Raw genomic sequence first — 19610 nt, 5'->3', positions numbered from 1 at the left:
AGGTTGAAAAGAAGAAGACCACAGAGGAGCCTTGTGGATACATATATTAAAGGGGGACATTCAGATGGTTGGTGTGACAGAAGAGGATGCAACGGAGAGGGTGAGATGGAGGCAGATGATCCATGGTAACCCACGGATCGAAGAGAAGAAACATAATTTACCAGTTAGAATGTGATAACTCAAACCACAGGTTGAATTAGGAGTTTTAATTGGCCTTCGTGTGTCCAGAACATGCGACCTCCCTGCAAACACTGTATGGATCAATCAGCTGTCTGCCATGTGAAGCTCATACTCAGTTTAAGGACCTAAAGGAGTGTCCATACTGAAAGCAGTTCTTGTCGGCTGTAGTTTATAGTTAACAGCTTGTCTCTAATGGACATTCAAGGCTCCACATGCTTAGGTAACCCTCTAATGTCTTTGGTTCTCTGTCGTATGTCAATCAACACTATCCTTTGTTGTCATTGGTAATCGCCTCGCTGGTACCCCTAGCCTCAAAGTTTTATATAATGCTTGCTCAAATTGCGTCACCAGTAGTTGTTTTGTCTGTGGTTGCTTGAAGATAAGGCTTTTATGGTTTCTGGTTACCAAGTCACTGACATTTCCAAATGAATGCTAGGATGATGACTTTACATTTAGCTAGGCCTGCTTATCCTGTGGCGTATACGCATTAAGGAACTCCCTATGTTATTTGCATGGTACAGTGATGAGAGGAGTTATTAGTTTATTTTCTATGACTGATTTGTTGTTTGACATTTCTACTGTATAGCAAGTTTGCATGTGACCTTACCAATACATTACAGATGTACCTGAGAAGATCAGAGAAAATTACATTTGCTTTTTTTTTTTTACACTGGATACTTGGGGCTGATGCAGAGACACATTTTTGGGTATTGAAATTCTTTTTTATTTGGATCATCATCATCATCATCATCATCATCATCATCATCATCATCATCATTTATTTATTTATATAGCACTTTAAAAACACACCTGGTAGACCAAAGTGCTGTACAATACTAATATGCACATAGTAATAGACATAGCAATAAAGTTAAAAAACAATAAAAAAAATAAAAATGTCAGTTACCCACAGAGTTAAAAGCCAGGGAATAAAAATAGGTTTTTAATAAAGACTTAAAAACTGGCACTGATGCAGCCTGTCTAATATGGAGAGGAAGGTTATTCCAAAGCATTGGCGCGGCAACAGAGAACGCTCGGTCTCCTCTAAGTTTCAGCCGTGACTTTGGGACCGAAAGCAGCAACTGCTCAGCTGACCGAAGGGAACGAGTGGGGACGTGGGGCTTCAACAAATCAGACAAATAAACAGGTGCCAGACCATTTAGAGATTTAAAAGCCAATAAAAGGACTTTAAAACGGATCCTGAATTCAATTGGAAGCCAGTGTAAAGAGGCCAAAATCGGAGTGATGTGATCAAATTTTCTTCTACCAGTTAAAAATCGTGCCGCAGCATTTTGCACTAATTGCAAGCGTGACAAAGTGCCCTGCCCAACCCCTGTTAAAAGAGAATTACAATAATCTAAACGTGAGGTAATAAAGGCATGAATAACGCTTTCCAAGTCACGCTTGGAAAGAAAGGGCTTAACCTTTGATAAACGTCTGAGGTGATAAAATGCTGATTTTACCACCCCGTTTACATGGTCATCAAAGGTGAGTGCAGAATCAATTTTAACTCCGAGATTTGTGATCGAACTCTTTAGTTGGGAAGTCAAAGCTGCAAGATCAACATCCAGAGTATGAGAAGAACGATTTGGGCCAAATAAAATTGCTTCTGTCTTCCGATCATTAAAATTTAAAAAGTTGTTTGCCATCCATGCTTTGACATCAGTAAGGCAGTCAAGCAGAGGTCCAGTTGGGAGACTATCAGAATGACTAAGAGGTAAGTAGAGCTGGCAGTCATCTGCGTATAGATGGAATGGCACTTTATGCTTTCGGAAAATCGCGCCAAGGGGCAAGAGGTACAATGAAAACAATAACGGCCCAAGAATAGATCCCTGTGGAACACCCCAAAGCAGAGGGGCCACAGAGGATGAAGCCGACCCCAACTTAACACAAAATGTCCTATTTAAAAGATAGGACTTTAACCACATGGATAAACATTTTTTTTTTTTGTAATTTATCCTAAATGTATATTTAACTCATTCACTGCCATTGACGTCTATAGCCGTCAATTGCAGTGAATGAGTCAATGGGTTTAACTCATTCACTGCCAATGGCTGGCAGTGAATGTGTTAAGAAGCTTTTACACATAAGTGAATTAAAATAAATCAGTAACTTAGCACCACATAGCAAAGGTATTGATGAGACTGAATATTCTCAGATACGAAGCTGGGAGTAATTTATTGGAATTTTGAAAATCAGAAAATTCATATTAACTAATTAGCCTACATTCAATCTCTAAATGAGAAGAGTGTTGAAAGGAAGAAATGACAGAAAGCATGGTGAGGGAGGTGTTTTGATGCAGTGAAATGATATTTGCTTTTTGAGGCGAAACTGAATCTCTCGATCATATGATCTTTTTTTTGCTTATTAGAATTTGATTTACATGTGCAGCACTGACCGTTTACCCCGATTTCTACGTGACTTCCACCAGTACTCTTCAGCTTGATGTTCCGTTCATGTGATTATTTGTGAGAAATAGTCATACACTCGATACTCCCAACTCAGCTGTCACTCATTTTCTGTCATGTGTTGCTGATTCAGAAGTTGTCACACAGAGTTAATCCAGAGTGTACACAACCTCACTGGGTAAAGATAAATGCAGAGGATGTGTATAGTAAGAAAAGTTAGAAGTAAATAAATAAATTAAAAAAAAAAAAAAAAGTGTTCCCACTGGCTAAACCTTCCACATAAAACACGAGTGTTGTCAGAGAATACACTTAGACTGGGCTACTTTTTGCTTTACTTGTGACCTTTTATTCAGATATGGTGTTTACAGCTAATTGATTATCTATTATATCTGCCTACTTTAATCAGCTAGTCTCTGTGTGTCTATATTGTAGGTGTGAACTGTCATCTCAGGGTGTTCCAGAAATGCTCTCAGTATCATGTGACTGCTGGAATGCAGAAGTCCTCAATGCTACATAATCAGCACAGAAACTAGCTGATATGCAGGTAGTCAGGTGTTTTCAGAGCGTGTGTGACAATATGTTCACTGTATTGTAATGGTAGTTCCCCTCCCCTCATAAAAAAAAAAAACTTGGACCCTCAGATTATTTTCAGTAGATTAATTATTTAATAATGAATAAACAACTTGTTTACCTTAATCAGTTGATTAATGAACATTTTTCCCATGGAGGTTTCTGTTGGCTTTCTCCAGCAGCAGAGGAGTGTTGTTTCTGTTGTTTGTTAATTTTCAGACTGTATACCATTTCACAGATACACCAATTCCTGCAGGGAAGGTTTCAAATTTGACAACTAGGCAGAAGTATCTTCTACTTCTTGGGAAGTATTAGCACTTGTCTGAGTTTCTGAGAACATATGTATACAATATGAGCTGATGAAAGCTTAGATATGTCTGAAAGATTAGATGTGTTAACTGCGTTTCAGGGTCACATAGTGATTTATGTATTTATAGTTGTTTGTATTGCCTATGTGCCATGCTGGAAAGTAGCACTATGGCACAGAATGACCTATAGCTCACAACTAGTGGTGCAGCTGGTACTCATACATGTTTTACATTGGGGGTTTGTGAAGGTGCATGAGCTGTGTTAGGAGCTATATACAGCTTTCCTATGCTGTCAGTACATGCATATTGATACATGACTTCAGTAGTACTCCTGTGTAATGATCTCTAAAGTCATCACTGAGCAGGCTTCCCACATGGAAAGCTCTCTCTACTTTATCTAGATTCTTCTTGGTGTGGTTTGCTTGCTATTACACACAACCTTAGGGTCAGCGGTTTCAGTCTTTACGCCTGACTTTGGTCATATGTTGCCGCTTTACTTCCCTGTTTCTGTTCAATATTTGCCAAAATGCACTTTGTGCTCTAAAATTTCAAGCAGGGATTTTCAGCAAATAGTGTGCAGTATGTTCAGTGTAGCTGCCTTTTCAAGACAGTTAAGCACCTGTTGATTTTAACATGCTATGACACCATCCAATATTACCCAGTGCTGTAGCCTCCACAGACGGCCCTCTGATGGGAAGCTGTAAAAAAAAAAGAAAAGAAAAAAAAAGTGAGGTGGAAGCAGATGAAAGCTGAATGAACAAGAGCAGTCGTGCCTTACGTTCATGTAGAAAATTAATGGTTGTGTGTCCGCAGTCTTCGAGTAAACCTATAACCACACAGAACCAGTGTGTAACCACATTAAGGAAGGAAGGCTGCCTCTGCTAACATTAACTACACTGAACAATCGTGTGTGTGTGTGTGTGTGTATGATGTCATGTTATGCTACACATTTCAGCTCGTAATTTAATGTTAATTTTGAGTTCACATGCCATATTTGTAAGTTCTACCTGGGCTATCAGATTGTGATCGATTTTAAGTTTCCTGAGCATTTTCTTACTTTTAGATGAGTTTTTAAATGACAAGTAAATTAGTCATCAGGATTCAAGCACATGCAGTGAAATTCCAACTAACTTGAACTTGGGCTTTCAGTTAAATGGCAAAATGCTGTATGATGGGGAAGTTTTTTTTATTTGTTTTGTTTTTCATTGTAGGAATTGTCCAGTTTTATGACATTGTTGACCCTCTTGTGGTTGCTGGCTGCAGAAATGTCTTTTTAAAACACAAGCTGCTGCACTTATCGGAACCCTCTGTCACACACAGCCGGAAGAACGTCACACAGCTTAGGCAGAGGGGATGTTTATGTAACTGTCTCTCTGTCTCGAACACACACACACACACACACACACACACACACACACACACACACACACACATTCTAGTGGCATGAGAGAGTGAGAAAGCTAGGGCTCTTCGAGGTCAGTATAGGCTGATGTTTGATTCAGTACAGTCTAGGTAACAAGGCTGCCACGTTTTGACCTTTATCACTTTACACCTTCCACGGAACAGCCGTGGAAGGTTTTGCGTCAGCGTTGCAGTTATATCAAGTTAATATGAGTGGAGAATATGTGACAAGGAATGTAGTTTAGTATTTAAGAATGGGACGGTGACCATTTTTAGGTTGTGAGCAGCCTAAATAAACTGGTCCATTTCTCTGAAGTTCAAGTTGTGGGGAACTTCATTGACAAGATTTGGCAGCTTTATGCTCTTTCTTACCCCAAATGTTTTTTATATGCAGTTTGTTCTACAAGAGAAAAAAATGCATGTTTAAATTAATTGGAGAAAGAAAGAGAAAGCTGATGAATAAGGGAGAGAGGAAAAAAAAGAGCGGGATTCAGAAACAACAGACGAACAAGTCCCTACTGTCACTCTCTTATCACAGCGCTTTCTGGCTGTCAGCGGTCCAGACTCAGTGCTGTTGCCGCCTCGGTACTGTCCAGCACACACAGTGTTCCTGCGATCACCTGATAGTCTCATGTTGTTGTGTGAATTTAGTTCACCGCTATTCTTAGAACCTGGTTTGACTTGGAGAGGAGAAGCAAGAGAGGAATAGAGAGAGGGGAGAGGGCTGGGGAAAGACTGGCAGACTCGCAATGATGCCCAGGTAGGAGTCGGTAATGTTTAACCTGGCCTTTATGCATCCAAGTGGGCACGGTGGTGTTCGTTAAAGGAGGTTTGTGTACAATGCTTGTGCTGTTACCCTTAAGTTTGTTTTCTGCCCGAGTGTTGGGAGCTACAATGTGCCAGCTGGCTGTTACAAGCAAGACCGTAAGAAAGGCAGTCGCTTTTTAACTGTCAGCCTCAGTGGCATTGAACAAGATTGATTCTATCTGTTGAGGTCAAGTTACATAATATAGATTACTGAGTTTGTGGTGAAGCATGCCTGTTGGTTTTGGGTGAGGGGAAAAAACACTGCTCATGTATTTGGGTGGAGTTTCTGTTTTATATCTATGTAATGTCAAATTGATAACTGTTGCCACAAAAGAAGGTGATTCACTCATTTTACATCCTGATTGTTTCCATCTTGTTTTGTTTAGTTTTCTTTGTTGTTGTTTTTTTTAATGAAACATGCAGAAAACATTCATGGGTGGAATGTTTTTTGGGGATTTTTTTTTTCTATCAACAGGTTGCTCAAGGAAATGAAACCTTTTTACACCTGTGGTGCTCAGAATTTGAGTCACTTTTGGTTCAGACAATTGCGGTCACAGCAGTACAAGCATGTAACAGTCATGAAGTCATGTGCTGCTTTTATGAATGACTCCCCTCTCTCCTCTGTCAGTGCTGTGACTGTCACAAGCTCACTGATGGGGTACTTCCTCCTTTGCACTAATTTTCCTTGTCTTTCGCTCAGTGTTGGGTTTTGTTTTGTTTTTTTGTTTGTCAGATATCTATCTTTATCTCTTTAGATTTCTGGATTTTTCTAGGTCTGTTTTCTTATTGTGATCTGTTTGGCTTTTGTTCTTTGTCTTTCATGCCTGCTCTTATTGTTAAGTGCATCTTTGGTCTTTAGCTGTTTCTTATCTCCTCTTTTGAGTTTATTCTTTGTTTTTGTTTTTTGCCGGTGCTTATAAAAAGATTTGGCCTTTTTACATCTTTTTGCTTTCTGTCCTATCTTTATTTTATTTTTTTCTTTGCTTCTCTTGTCTTCTTCACTGTTATTCTTAAAACAAAGGGAGCACTGAGCCTGGCGTCAAATTATGCAGATTCATTCTGGGTTGATCTGTAAACAGCACGTCATCTTATTTTGTAAATGTCGTACCCATGTTATTTAATTGCTGTCATTTCTTCCTTGTTAGCTGTGTTAGCTATTTAAGCTCTGGAAAGATATCCGTTTGTTAAAGCAGTTTGTGAGAGTTGAAACTTCACATCTTAGATATTACTCTTAGTGCCTCTTACGTAGTGGTGTCAACCAAATTGATCTAAATTATAAACTGTTGTCATATTAATAAATTAACCACACATGAAAAGCAGTGATCCAAAGACATATGTGATACTTAGATGAGCTAAATATTGATACTATGCAATTTGAGGCCATTATGTAGGCCATAGAGGAATTATGCCACCAGTTTGGCACGTAGACTGAACAAATAATTGTTTTTTTCCCCCTTGGATAAAATTGGAGGTGCAGCTATTCATTTATTCTAGTATTCAAGTATCCTATCGATTACTTGATTGATTGATGGAACAATCAGATAAGAAGTACTTTTGTCTTATTAAGGAGTAATAACAAGTATTAAAAAGGAAAAACGCAGGTCTGTCAGAATGAACTGATCATTGGTTTCCAGTTTAGAAATTGCAATGTTTTTAATAGTTTAACTTCTTATGATAGCTGAATGAAAACTAAACCTTTTTACGTTGATGTTTTTATGTGTAAATTATGGCCATATTAAGCTTTTCATAAACAATCACAAGGACAGAATTGTCAGGGTATACATGCAAATTAAAATGATAAAGTAACTAAAATAGCTGTTACTGTCTTTTTTTGGAAGGCTTTTTTAATAGCAGACAAAAAAAAAAAAAAGAGTTCTCACAGCATTGTCTCCAAGATGGGGTAGATTTGTTTTGTGTTCATTTGTATATTCATGTAAATAAATGTTACTAAAGCCTTGAAATAACAATGTTTTTCTACACCCCATGGCTCACTTTAGTCTCGCCCCTACTTGTTCCAGGTATTGCTGGAATATAAATTTGGGTGGCTGCCGACAGCCTTCATCAGGCTGCCTAATTTAAGCGCTGTCTCTCAGACCAAGTAAACAGTTCATCTGCATGTTTTATTTTAATTTCTGTAGCTTACCTTTAGTTTTTCGCTGTGTAAAACAAATAGCATTGGATGGGAGTTCCCCTTTCTTGAGCACTTGGAAGGATCAAAGCAAATTATTTTTACTTTAAGGGCTTTTTTAAATAATTGAGTTTTCCGAGTTACCCAGTGAGTCATTGCAGCCTTAGATAAAATCATATCGTTAAAAAAAAATGCTGAATGCTGGCGATGCATTTCATTGTTTAGTGCCGACCATATGGCTCTGGGCATGGTCTCCCTCCTGTATTTCTACTTCTCAAAGCACCACATGACTTTGGTTTGACAAGTTAACACTAAGGCTGCATCATAAAACCCCCTCCTCTTGCTACTCTGCAGGACTGAATAAGTTAGCCTGTCAGAATGCTGGTCATATTTTGACATTAGTGTTTGGTAAATAGTAGCTCACATGCAAGGCATAGACCTTTTCTCTTGGACACATCACCATGCATGACAACACAGGTATTCCCTGCCCCATTGAAGTTCACTTCCTACAAAAATGGAATCCTGCTTTTGAATGTGTGTGTGTGCTATTTTGATGGCAAGATTGATGGACTTAACAGTTCTTTTTCCACCCCTCCCCGTCAGCCCATTTACTATAAACACTTGTGTTTAGGGACACTCCCTGCTCCCCAATAAAAGGCTATATTTAGGTCAAGCTCTGTGCCCATCTGCCTGACCCATCTATCCTTCAGATCAGAAAGAAATCCCCTACCATCATTCAGTCGATCCAATATCCTGTCATCTTTATAGCTGTCACTAAATCAACCAGGGGGCCGAGTTTCCCCAAAAGCACATGAGGATTCTGGGAGCCTAATGAATGGCAGCTATTAGTCACAGTGAGTTGTAAATATACAACATCATCCTTCAAGTATTACCTGAGATGGCCATCATTAATGAGATGAGCTGAGTGAAACCACAGGTTACTTAGCAACAACCATGGAGCTCTGGCTCCCTGTAAATGGCTTAACTGTTACTTAACAGCGGTCCAGCGATTCCTGCCAGAAGAAGAGTACTGGCATGAAATTTCACAGCAGTTTACAGATACTCTAAATTTCCAATGTGGCTCAAAGTCTTATTAACTATTTGTGTATTGTAATGATCTTAAAAATTTGCATTTGTGAAAATGACTTTTCATTTAAAGAAAGCCAAAAGTTGTATTTGTGCTCACAGTTTTTTAATCATGCTGTAATTCTGGCAGTGGATGATGGCTTAGCAACTTGTCAATGACGAATCAAGTCATCTAGTTGAATTGCAAAGTGGTCACACAGGCTGATTAGTTACATGTGCATCTGTGAAGGTACGTGCTGGAAAGAAAAGGCATACTTTGTATTATATTGTTAATGTGTTTGCTTTCTTTAATCCAGTTACATGACTGTCTTGGGTGACTTCTTTCTAGCTAGGTACACCATGAATCCGTTAGGGTTAGACTGGTAGTACGTTCTCATGGCACACTTTGTGTCTCCCTATTGACTCTGGTATGACATGGGTGAATGACAGCTGTGGCATGGAGAACACTGGCTCTGCCATAGCTGTGGGATGAGTGACGGCTTAAACTGTGCTTATTACAAGGTTGAAAGCATGTCAGATTTACATTTTCTCTTATGCACTGAGCTCTTCCAGTTTTCTGCAAATGAGAATTTTGCTTTGCAACAAACTCAAGTACAACTCCAAAACATCAGCTTCAAAGATATGCTTAGGATCCACAATGTCAATGTTCAAGTTGCATTACTGCAAATGTTCTTTGCAACCTTTACAGTAATGCTGTAATGTCTCCTATGTTTGTAATTCAAAACATTAGAGCAGGACTGCATCTTGTATGTGTATGTGATTTTGATTTTATAATCCACAAAGTTATGTTTTTGCTCTGCGTATTAGTTTCTGCGCCAGATTGTTTCAGAAGGTATTTTGTTACCACATTATGATGTTGTTATTAATGTACAGGTTTCTTGGATATGGCCCATAAACCATCAGGGGTGTGTGTGTGTGTGTGTGTGTGTGTGTGTGTGTGTGTGTGTGTGTGTGTGTGTTAATTCACTCCCATGTGATCCCACTTTTCTCTGTCCATTATTCCTCCCATTTAGCTGGCCACTTCCCCAGTTGGAGCCCAGTCAGATCAGGCTGATAGTGTACCAGGACTGCGAGAGGCGTGGCAGAAATGTCCTGTTTGACTCCGCCGCCAAAAAAAGGGCTACGGAGGAAACCCCCATTACTGTAAGTCGTATGTCGTTTTTGTTGTTGTTGTTGTTTTCGTTTCCCCCTTCGTCTTTATGTGCTTGTGAGCTGCTGACATTTGGGACATTTCCTAATTGCTGATTTTAAAACAAAAAATAAATAAACAAAGAGGTTCCCACGGGAACAAATGATGCACTAAAATAGCTACAGTTGTTGCAAAGTCTAAAATTTTTGTAAAAATTGATGTATTTACAACTACTAACTTTTTTTTAAGACCTTAAACTTTGACCTCGAAAGCTCAAAGAAAGTTATTGTAGATGAAGAAAGATAAAAGCAGTGAGACATAGGCAGGCGCAAAACAGAAACCAGTCACGCTGCCGTGACATACAGAAAGTCATGTGCCTGATTCACAAAGTCCAGAGGACACTAGCTGCACCTTAACCTGTACTACACCTCACTTCCCCACAGAAAGTTAAAAGACAGGGAGTGCACCTGGTTGGGCTGTTTGTGAGTTTGTCTTTTTGTTTAAGATAAGGAATTTCTTTTTCACAAAAAACCTGCTGAATGAATACTTATAAGTACTCTTATAGTCAGCATTCTAGGTCAAGAATGCCACAAAGGCCATTATTACCTGAAAACTCTTCAAACAGGAAGTGTCTTTGTTTGTGTCACTAAGCCTAGATTTAGACTTAATTGCCAGCACACCCATCTAGTGAGACTTGAAGATGGAAACTAACTAACTTATGCCATATAACTACCAGCTTTGGGTATATTTTTGAGTTGGTCACAGTCACTGCTTTTACCCTTTTTATTTCTTTGTAACATAACTAATATTTTTATACTGCTGCTGTTTGTTCCTTTCTGGCCCTGACCGGTTTGTTCTGGTGCTGTTATCTCCACTAATAATAATAATCGCGTCAGCTGACAGCCCATGTGTAAGCAGCATTCTTTCATCCTCACATGACAGCCATGTCACTCAGTTTTCTGTTGTTGTTTTTTTTTTTTCCTCCTCCCTTTCCTTTGTATTTATCTTATTTTGTTTCAAGCATTTTAATTTATTTACCTAAATGTGTCATCTCTGCCTTCTCTAGCTGCCTCCTTTTAATCTATATCACTGTGATGGCCTCATTAGCGTCCTCTGCTTTTTCTAAAATAATCTGGTTGTTTTTGTCCTCTACATTATCCGTGTAACAGTTTTATATATATTTATAAGTCACTCTCTATCTTTACAACTGTTAGCTGCAGTCAGATGATATATATATATATGTGCACTTACTGGCATTTAAAGATTGTTTTAATATAAAATCTCACTGGATCATCTATTGCTGTTATCACGTTCACCTGTTCTCACTTGCTCTTGCATATGAGAAAATGACTTTTCTCTACCATTGCTTGACATATCTGTCTTAACCTGCCTAATCTTTCTCTGTACCTCAGCTGTCTTTCTTTTGGTCCTTGTTGTCCTCCATAATATACCCTGCCTCCCTTCCTCCTGTCTTTCATGTCTTTTGACTTCTCATTATACACTTCCCTGTTCTTTCTCCTTTCATTTTACTATCTCTTCTGTTGCCTCCATATTTTAGGACTGTGTTTTGCTTCCCCTTAGGTTTGTTTCTTTGTCTGCTGACCAGGTTTCCTCTGCTTTGCCATACCTTCTCTTGCATGACTCATCCACTTATCTCATTATCATATCTATAAGTTTGACATATTGCAGGCACACGTTCACTTCCTGCTTTGCTATATGGCCACCTGACATTGAAATTAGGATGGTATATTTGCTTAACTTCCTGAACTCATTCACCTCAACTTATTGAAGCGTTACATTTAAATTGGACCTGGGCCACGTACTGTATATAGTAACAAAAGCAAGAGTTATGTTGTGTGTATGTTTACATGTCTTGCAGAGTGACATTTGTTTGCAGTGAGTACATAGATACTGCACCGACCCTGCTTACTGCATTATGTGTTTGTTGCTTGGGTTTGAGTCAATATTTTTGGTGCATTCTGCAGCATTAGGCCTTTGCCAGTTACTCTTTTCTCACATGACAGGTTTTTGGCAATTCGGATGAATTTATTTTTGAGAAGAGATTACAGCTGCAAAGCACAGAAAAACAGAATGACTAATAGAGAAACAAGGGACCAAGCAAGAGAAGCTGGACAAGGGGAGATATATGTGATGGGGTCAGCAAGAGTCATGAATGAAGAGAAAGAGGGGAGATAGTGGGGAAGAGGAAACTGCAAGAAAATGGAGAGGAAAAAATGGAAGACGGCACTTGTTCTGATATAGAAATAGATTTTCAAAGGAGAGGAAAAAAGCTGCAGAAATTGGAGAGGGATGAAGTTAGAGCAGTTGAGGGAGTGGAGAGTGGAAGGGGGAGGGAGGGAATGATTGCAGTGCTGCTCAGTCACGAGTTTTCGAAAGAGTCATATGACTGGCAGTCACATGCTTGCGGAGTCTGTGTACATGCCTCACACTGCACTGCAGCAGACACACACACACACACATCCGTGTGCCTGTTTGCCACATGCATGTTCGCAGTGGCTTCATAACCGTGTCTGTGCTGCAAAATGACCTTTATAAGTGAAAGAAAACATAAGCTGTATGCAGCAGGATTACGTAATGAAGCACAAACCGTCCTTCTACTTCTTTGCCTGTTTTCCTTCTCTCCTTCTCTCATGCTGTTTTTCTCTCACAGCATCTCATATTCCCTCTGTGTTCTTCTCTTTTTCACTGTCAGCAACAGTGGTTTCAAGTGAGCCATTACCAGAGCCTAGTCACTAAAAAGAAACCTCACACACACCCTCTCCCTCCCCTTCCACCCTCCCTAATGCATTCCTCTTGAATAGTCTGCCAAGTTAAGAAGGCACATGACACAGGCTGATTGAGATCACATTGCTTTTAGCTAGCTGTTTATACAAGTACCTCTAGATTGGGTTTCTGTGGCTTTTGACCTATAGTTTAACTGTATTTATGTTTCTCAACTAAAAGCTTTACTTCTTATGATGATTTTTGATTGTAAGAAGTAAAGGGTCCAATTTGAAACTCTGTATAAAATGGATGAAGAACACTCTTGGATATGTACTCTCTTTATGCTTACGTTAATAGTGGTCTGTATAATTGATAAACACCCCACAATACAATCTTAATGACCTCGTCTCTATTTCCACATGTGCAATTTGTTGCTACATGAATGTCATTAAGAGCCAAATATGTTCAACCCTCCTGTCTTGTGATTTCAGCTCAGGGTTGTAGGTCATTTGCAGTAGATGCTTCATATTTATGCTGCTTTTGTTTTTTTGTTTGGTCTCTAATTAGTCACAAGGATGAAAAGTTGCAAAACAAAAATCAACAACTAATTGTAGAGGTAAATAAGTCTGCATTCTTGGCAGTTGGGTCTATAATATTCTATATTTTGATTTTTTTTTTTTTATCTTGCAGAGCGCCGAGTCCCAGGTGAAGATGTTTGGAAAATGCTGCCAGCTTCGTCCTACAGGAGGCAGCAGCAGTTCCCTGGACAGCTCCTCTTCCTGCACCTCGGAAACCAAGGAATCCAAGGAGCAAGGCCTCCGCTTCCAGGTAACGCAGGACTGAGATTGTTTAAATGAAGTACTCTTCTACAAAGACATATCCATAAACACACAAATGTAAACTGTGCTTGTATACTTTATGGTCCTTGGGGAGCACTCTTCAATTTAGTTTGAAGTTTGTTGCATGTTTCAGTCACAAGTTTTGATTTGCTGGTATCATTTGAGATCAAACTGCTGAAGTAAATTGTGTGCAATCTCCCCCGTTTATATTAAGTGCTAAATGAATAACTGCTATGATGCCTTAAGAATTTGCACAATGTGATTGTGTCGGTGTCTAATGCCTAGAGGTTACAATATCAAAATATTTCTTTCCTTTCCAGGGTTCAAGGTGTTCATCAGATGTGGTTATGCTGGGTGAAATGATGTTTGGCTCTGTGGCCATGAGCTACAAAGGCTCTACACTTAAAATCCACCAGATAAGGTAAAAAGAAAAGGAATGCATGAATGACTTTCTCCTCACTGCTGTTTCCTGAGTTTAAAAAAAAGCAAACATTAAATATTCTAGTTCTGAACAAAGGGACTTTTAGAAACTTGTTGAAACTATGGGATATCTGATCCTTACGTTTTCTGAGACCAAACAGTTTTAAGGTCAAGTGAAGGTGATAATAGGATCCAGGAAGAAAATAAGTTGTGAATTGATTAGGTAGAAGAAGAAACACACAACCATAAACATGAACAAAGCACATATACTAATGATCTTTGTTCCTGCACCATCATCATATCAGATCACCACCTCAGCTGATGCTGAGTAAAGTCTTCACTGCCAGGACCGGAGGCAGCGTGTACGGCAGCCTGAACACGTAAGCATTTGCAAGCTTATCAACACACGCTGTGACTCCTATGCAGAACTCTGTCATAAACCAAGATATGCCAGTATTCTCCAATCCACAATACAAGTGTTGTTGGCAACAATCCTTATAAATGTTCTGCTGGCTTTCTCTGTTCGTCCCACACAGGTTGCAGGACAGCCTGGAGTTCATTGGACAGGACAACAACACCCTAAAGCCTGATCAAAACACTGGGCCCAACAGTCTGCTAGGGAACATAGGTAACCATGGCAATCTAGTGCCGTGCCAAACCTTTTATTTTTGTGCCATGTGTGATCATTTCTCTTCCTCTGTACAAATTATGAGTAGATTACCAAGTCACTTTTTCTTTAATGTAATCATAGAGAGAAATTGCTCTATATCTTTATGTAATGTGTTTGTTTTTGTTCATTTTTTGGACTTGTTAAATATATACAAATGCATATTTAATTTTACCTTCATGGCATTTTGTTTGAAAGGCTCAACTCTGTAAAGTGTTGAATTTTGTTGCTTATTTATTTTATCGGAAGTTGAAGTTTTTCACCTTTAAGCTCCACCATTGCGGCCTCCCAGGGCGCTCTTTGCCAACAGCTTTTCTTTACAGCTACGTCTACCCTAAACTGGCGCAAGATTTCTCAGTTGGTAAACAGAATCGGCCATTCTATGAAACACTTAAGGCATTCTAGTATTTGTGCTCTCGTGCTTCACTGATCCTTATGATGACCGACTGTGCTACAGGTGGTGAAATTTGAGTGTTGGTTTTTGATGGTCAGTACATTGTCTGTGCAGCCAACTGATTTAGGCTTAGGCTGTGAAATGCTTCTGCTACAAAGATGAGCATAAAAGCCTGATTTTTAAAAAGCTCAAATGAAGAACTGTTGGCGAAGTTTCTAATTTGTGCAGATTCTCTGTCATCCTCACAGAAAAGACATCTAGTTACATACATCAAAGCTGAAAATCTAACCAATTACGAAACCTGCTTTAAAAAAAAAAAAACGTATATGGTGCATTTTCTGTGGGCGATGCCACCTCTCTTGTCTGCCTGGTTGTTTATTTCATTTCAAACTAAAAATTTCCTGTAACTAATGAGACTTTCAAACAATAGGAGGCAGTGATATTTCCTCCTCCATTCACTAATCATGGTTCGTGTTTTTTGTCCTTTTTTTTTTTTTCTTCCCTTCCTCCCTTTCTTCTTTTCCATGTTTTTGTTTGTGCTGCGCAGGATTTTCTCAGCTCTGCAGCCCTCGACGGGCCTTCTCTGAACAGGGCCCGCTACGCCTCATCAAGAGCGCTTCTTTCTTTTCAGGTTGGCGCTCAAAACTGACCATGATTGCTGTGTGTCAGTTGCATGCGTATCTGTAGACTGAAGTTTAAGTAACGGTGGTTGCATTGGATGCCTCTCAGCAACTGCATGCCTGGGTAGTGATTCTTGCATTAGCAGTGATAGTATTCGAGACATAGCTTGCAATGGCACTAAGCATCTGCAAATAACTTGGGTCAGATAGGACGTGCAAAAAATTTAAAGGCAAGTGGCACTGAGTAAATGAAAAGGCAGTTCTTTAAACGAGGATTGAGGTGTCTTGGAGCCATACTCAAAGACACCTCATGCCCTTAAGCTTCATCTCTGCTTCTTCACATAAACCACAAGGAAACTAGGAAACGGTGGAGGGAATGTGTATTCCTTCAGGCATTTGCAGCCTCACAAACAAGAACTTGACTCATTAGCCATAAAGCTGTCTCAAATCATGTATATACTTTATCTGACCCATGTCTGCAGGTGGATAACACACAGGAATGCATGAGGGTTCGCTGGTGTCGGTGGCTGTAGTATTAGTTATTTTTACAGTTTCATGTCCTCCTGTTTCTGTTATGTACTCACATACTTTTACTAACATGTTGTCTTTGACAGTGCCTGTCATACTTGGGCAATGCTTTTAGGCTTGATGTGCAGTGGGCTGTTTTTAAGTTCTTTTTTCCCCCTTTCAAAATCTTTTCTCATTTACGCCAATGAAATTGTAGCAACAGTCTCACTTCCTGGCTGTTGTGCAAAGTAAAATAGCCATAATGAAGAATTTTCTACCATCTGTGTCTATCACACACGCTTAATATGCAACTTGAAGCTGTTCCTCACAGAATAGGTCTTGTTTGGGGGCTTTGTTAATCTTTGATATGCTGCTGATTAAGTTTGGGACCAATCAGATACTTCCTTGATTGTATTGAAAGTTGTATAACCATCTAAATCAAATCTCCAAACATTACTGTATTTTACATTGCAATCAATACCTTTGCCACACTTCAGTAGTGGTTATCACTACCTCCATGTTTCCCATTTTCTTTCCGTCAGTATGTTGACATTAAGTGCAGACACACTCTGTGATATCTGTGTTACGGGGTTGTTGTAGAGGGAAGTCGGCGCTGCAGCAGATGATGTTGATAGTGACACCGAGTGAGCTGTTGAGTAACAGTCTATTACAACAGTAGTGCTTTTCACCTTATTTGTCTTCCTTGTGACACTTCCTGTTTTTGGAGTTGGAAAACAAAGGTTGCTAACTAATGACATGAGAATCAATCGGGAGCGCCCACTCCCCAGCAGAGAGTAGTTCAGCACCTGCTGGAAGTTAAAGCCTTTTTTATGGAGTTCTGAGTACTGCTCCGTTGGCTATTTTAAGATATTTCAACCCCATCTCTGCTGTATTGGCTCATTGCACTCATTATTTTGATTCTAATCAAGAAAAACAACTCTTCTGCTTTGTGGTTGCTAGTCCAAGAGTTAATGTTACACATCTAAAAGCATTAGCATCTTGTGTATTATAATGCAACATTGTAAATCTCTAACATAGTGGCGATAACAGCATCTTCAACATGTTTGGTGCTCCAGTTCGTTAATAACATTTTTCTTGTTCACACAGGTCATTATTTTATTTTTTATTTTTTTGTTTATTATCCTCCCTTATTTCCATTTTCTGCCCTACTTTCTCTTCACCCACTCTCACCCTTAACTTTTCCCTTTCTCTCTCTTTCCTGTTTTTCCTCCAGGCCACAGTCACCCTATGGACATGCCTGGCCGAGGGCTGTACGACGAGAGGGACAGTGGCATCGCCAGGTCTGGTACGTTAATGAGACTAGGCACCAAAGCCTGGATTGACCTACACTCACACCACTTTCAGTCCCACAGCTGAGTTTTGAATTACGCCTACATTTAATCTGATCAAGACTAAAGAGGTCAAGGAACAGAGAACATTGAGAGTATGTCAGGAAGATACTGGGTCATTACACTCTACATAAAACCACACAGAAAGGAATAAAAGCATGGTGGAAGATGGTGTTGAGGTGAATACATAGCTTCTGAAGTCTGGAAAAGTTTGTCCTGTGGAAACTGACCCCTGTCTCCCAGGCTCTCCTTTAGCCCCACCCCTTCAAACATCACCACGTCCTATTGGAATGACTGGTACGAGGAGAATTGTACATTCAGCACGAGACCCATGTTTAAGCAGAGAGTTAAATATATCGTCGCTCGATACTAGCTTTTCTAATTTAAGAACTCTGCGTCTTTTTTTGACTTTCTCCACCTCTGTACTGTGGTTAGGCTGGAGAGGGTTTTTTGCTGCTGCAACACTCTTATCAGTTTTCTCCTTACAAGATGTACACATTCATTCAGTTATCTCTCTTTATCTCTTAAAACAAACACACAATATCACACACCAACTAAATGGTTCATGTGACCAGTGATCAGTGCGTCCTGTCAGGGCTGTAAATAACCCTGTGATCAAGGCCTGTAGAGAGAGAGTGTGTGTGTGTGTGTGTGTGTCAGTGTCATTATCATGCCAAGCTTGGTGTAAAGCCAGTTTGTCAAACAACTGCAGCATGTGACTATGAGCAAGCTTGCTGACATTAGCGCTCATATCAAAGGTATTCAGTAATTACAGTCTGCGTTTGTGGAAACCAAGAAAAAAGATTGAATGTTTGAGGATTCATTTGTTTGTTTTCGGTGTACCAGTTTTCTTTTCTTTTTTTTTCTCTCCTTCTCTCTTAGATTGAGAGCACTGTTTTCAAGTCTGTCTGGCTGTGTTTTTGTGTATGATGTCTCATTGAAACTGAGTACTCTACACACTTGTTGTCTGACTAATTTGTGCCTTTTTTACTCTTCTGTCTCAACCATTCCCTCTGTCTGTTCCCTACTCCTTTCCTTATCTTTCATTGTAGCTTCCTTGAGCAGCCTGTTGATCACTCCCTTCCCATCCCCGAGCTCGTCCTTGACCAGCAGCTGTGCGTCCAGTTACCAGCGCCGATGGCTCCGCAGTCAAACAACCAGCCTAGAAAACGGCGTCTTCCCCCGATGGTGAGATGCATGCAGACATACATCTGTTTAAAAAAACAAAACAAAAACAAAACAAATATTAATTAAAATAAATATTCCAGTCAATAAAAACTGTGTAAATGAGCAAAGACACAACAGAAAATAAAGCAGGGCAGTTTTGCAGTAGAAAAACAAACATAAACCATTTGCCAGACATGCAAGCAAGTACACAAAAACATTAGGGTATCAGCTGATGACTTCTCCATATTTAAAAAAATTGAGACTTCATTTGATTTCACTTCAACATTTGTAAAGTTATAAAACACTTAAAGGAAATGAAAATGTCCATCACAGAGTTTAAGGCTCAAAATTATGTTTCTGACCAACTTGGATATAATTACATTCATTACCACAGAAAATTCTAGCGATTATAAAAACATACAAACAAAAGAAACAAACTTAAAAGCTAGAAGGAAAAAAAGATGATCAGAAATGGTTTCTGAATTAATTATTTACTAGTAAATTATTTGTTTTGTTGATTTGCCAGCTGATTGATATGGTTTCACTCTAATCCAGATACACAAGTCAGCTTTCCCAGAAGTCACACTCAGAGTCTCTCCTCCCAATCACAAGCGCCCAGTGGTCTTTCACCCCTATTCAGGGCCCCTGTCTGGCTTTTGTAAAGTTTATCCTACTAGGACTTCCTCCGAATCCAGCAGGCAGCTGGGAAAAACGCGCACACACTGCTGCTGTTAGTAACAACACTGTGACTAGACGGGATGCAGTATTGGTCTGCTGCAATCAAAGTAGCTGTCAGCCTCTGGTTGTGCTCTGGTTCACCCGGACCACCAAGTCTCTTTGTGTTTTCCAAGTTTTTTTCCTCCTTTTTGGTGGCAGTATATAGAATTACCTATACTGTACTAATGA

General features: G+C 39.5%; 1 protein-coding gene across 2 annotated transcripts in view; it reads left to right on the top strand.

Annotated features, from left to right (window-relative positions):
- Positions 1-19610, top strand: part of fnip1 (folliculin interacting protein 1) — a 39033-nt gene that overhangs the window by 5045 nt on the left and 14378 nt on the right. Inside the window, exons 2-9 of one of the 2 annotated variants that reach the window (XM_082548881.1) lie at positions 9902-10031; positions 13432-13569; positions 13901-14001; positions 14306-14380; positions 14537-14628; positions 15609-15692; positions 17423-17494; positions 18590-18725. In XM_082548881.1, coding sequence (XP_082405007.1) covers positions 9902-10031; positions 13432-13569; positions 13901-14001; positions 14306-14380; positions 14537-14628; positions 15609-15692; positions 17423-17494; positions 18590-18725 — 828 coding nt within the window. The remainder of the gene's footprint in view (positions 1-9901; positions 10032-13431; positions 13570-13900; positions 14002-14305; positions 14381-14536; positions 14629-15608; positions 15693-17422; positions 17495-18589; positions 18726-19610) is intronic. The other variant, XM_082548882.1, reaches the window with a different exon arrangement.

Source organism: Aulonocara stuartgranti, assembly GCF_965226115.1.
Source record: "Aulonocara stuartgranti genome assembly, chromosome: 10".
NCBI lineage: Eukaryota > Metazoa > Chordata > Actinopteri > Cichliformes > Cichlidae > Aulonocara > Aulonocara stuartgranti.
Note: the sequence above shows the minus strand (reverse complement) of the source record. Positions and strands in the feature narration are given on the sequence as shown.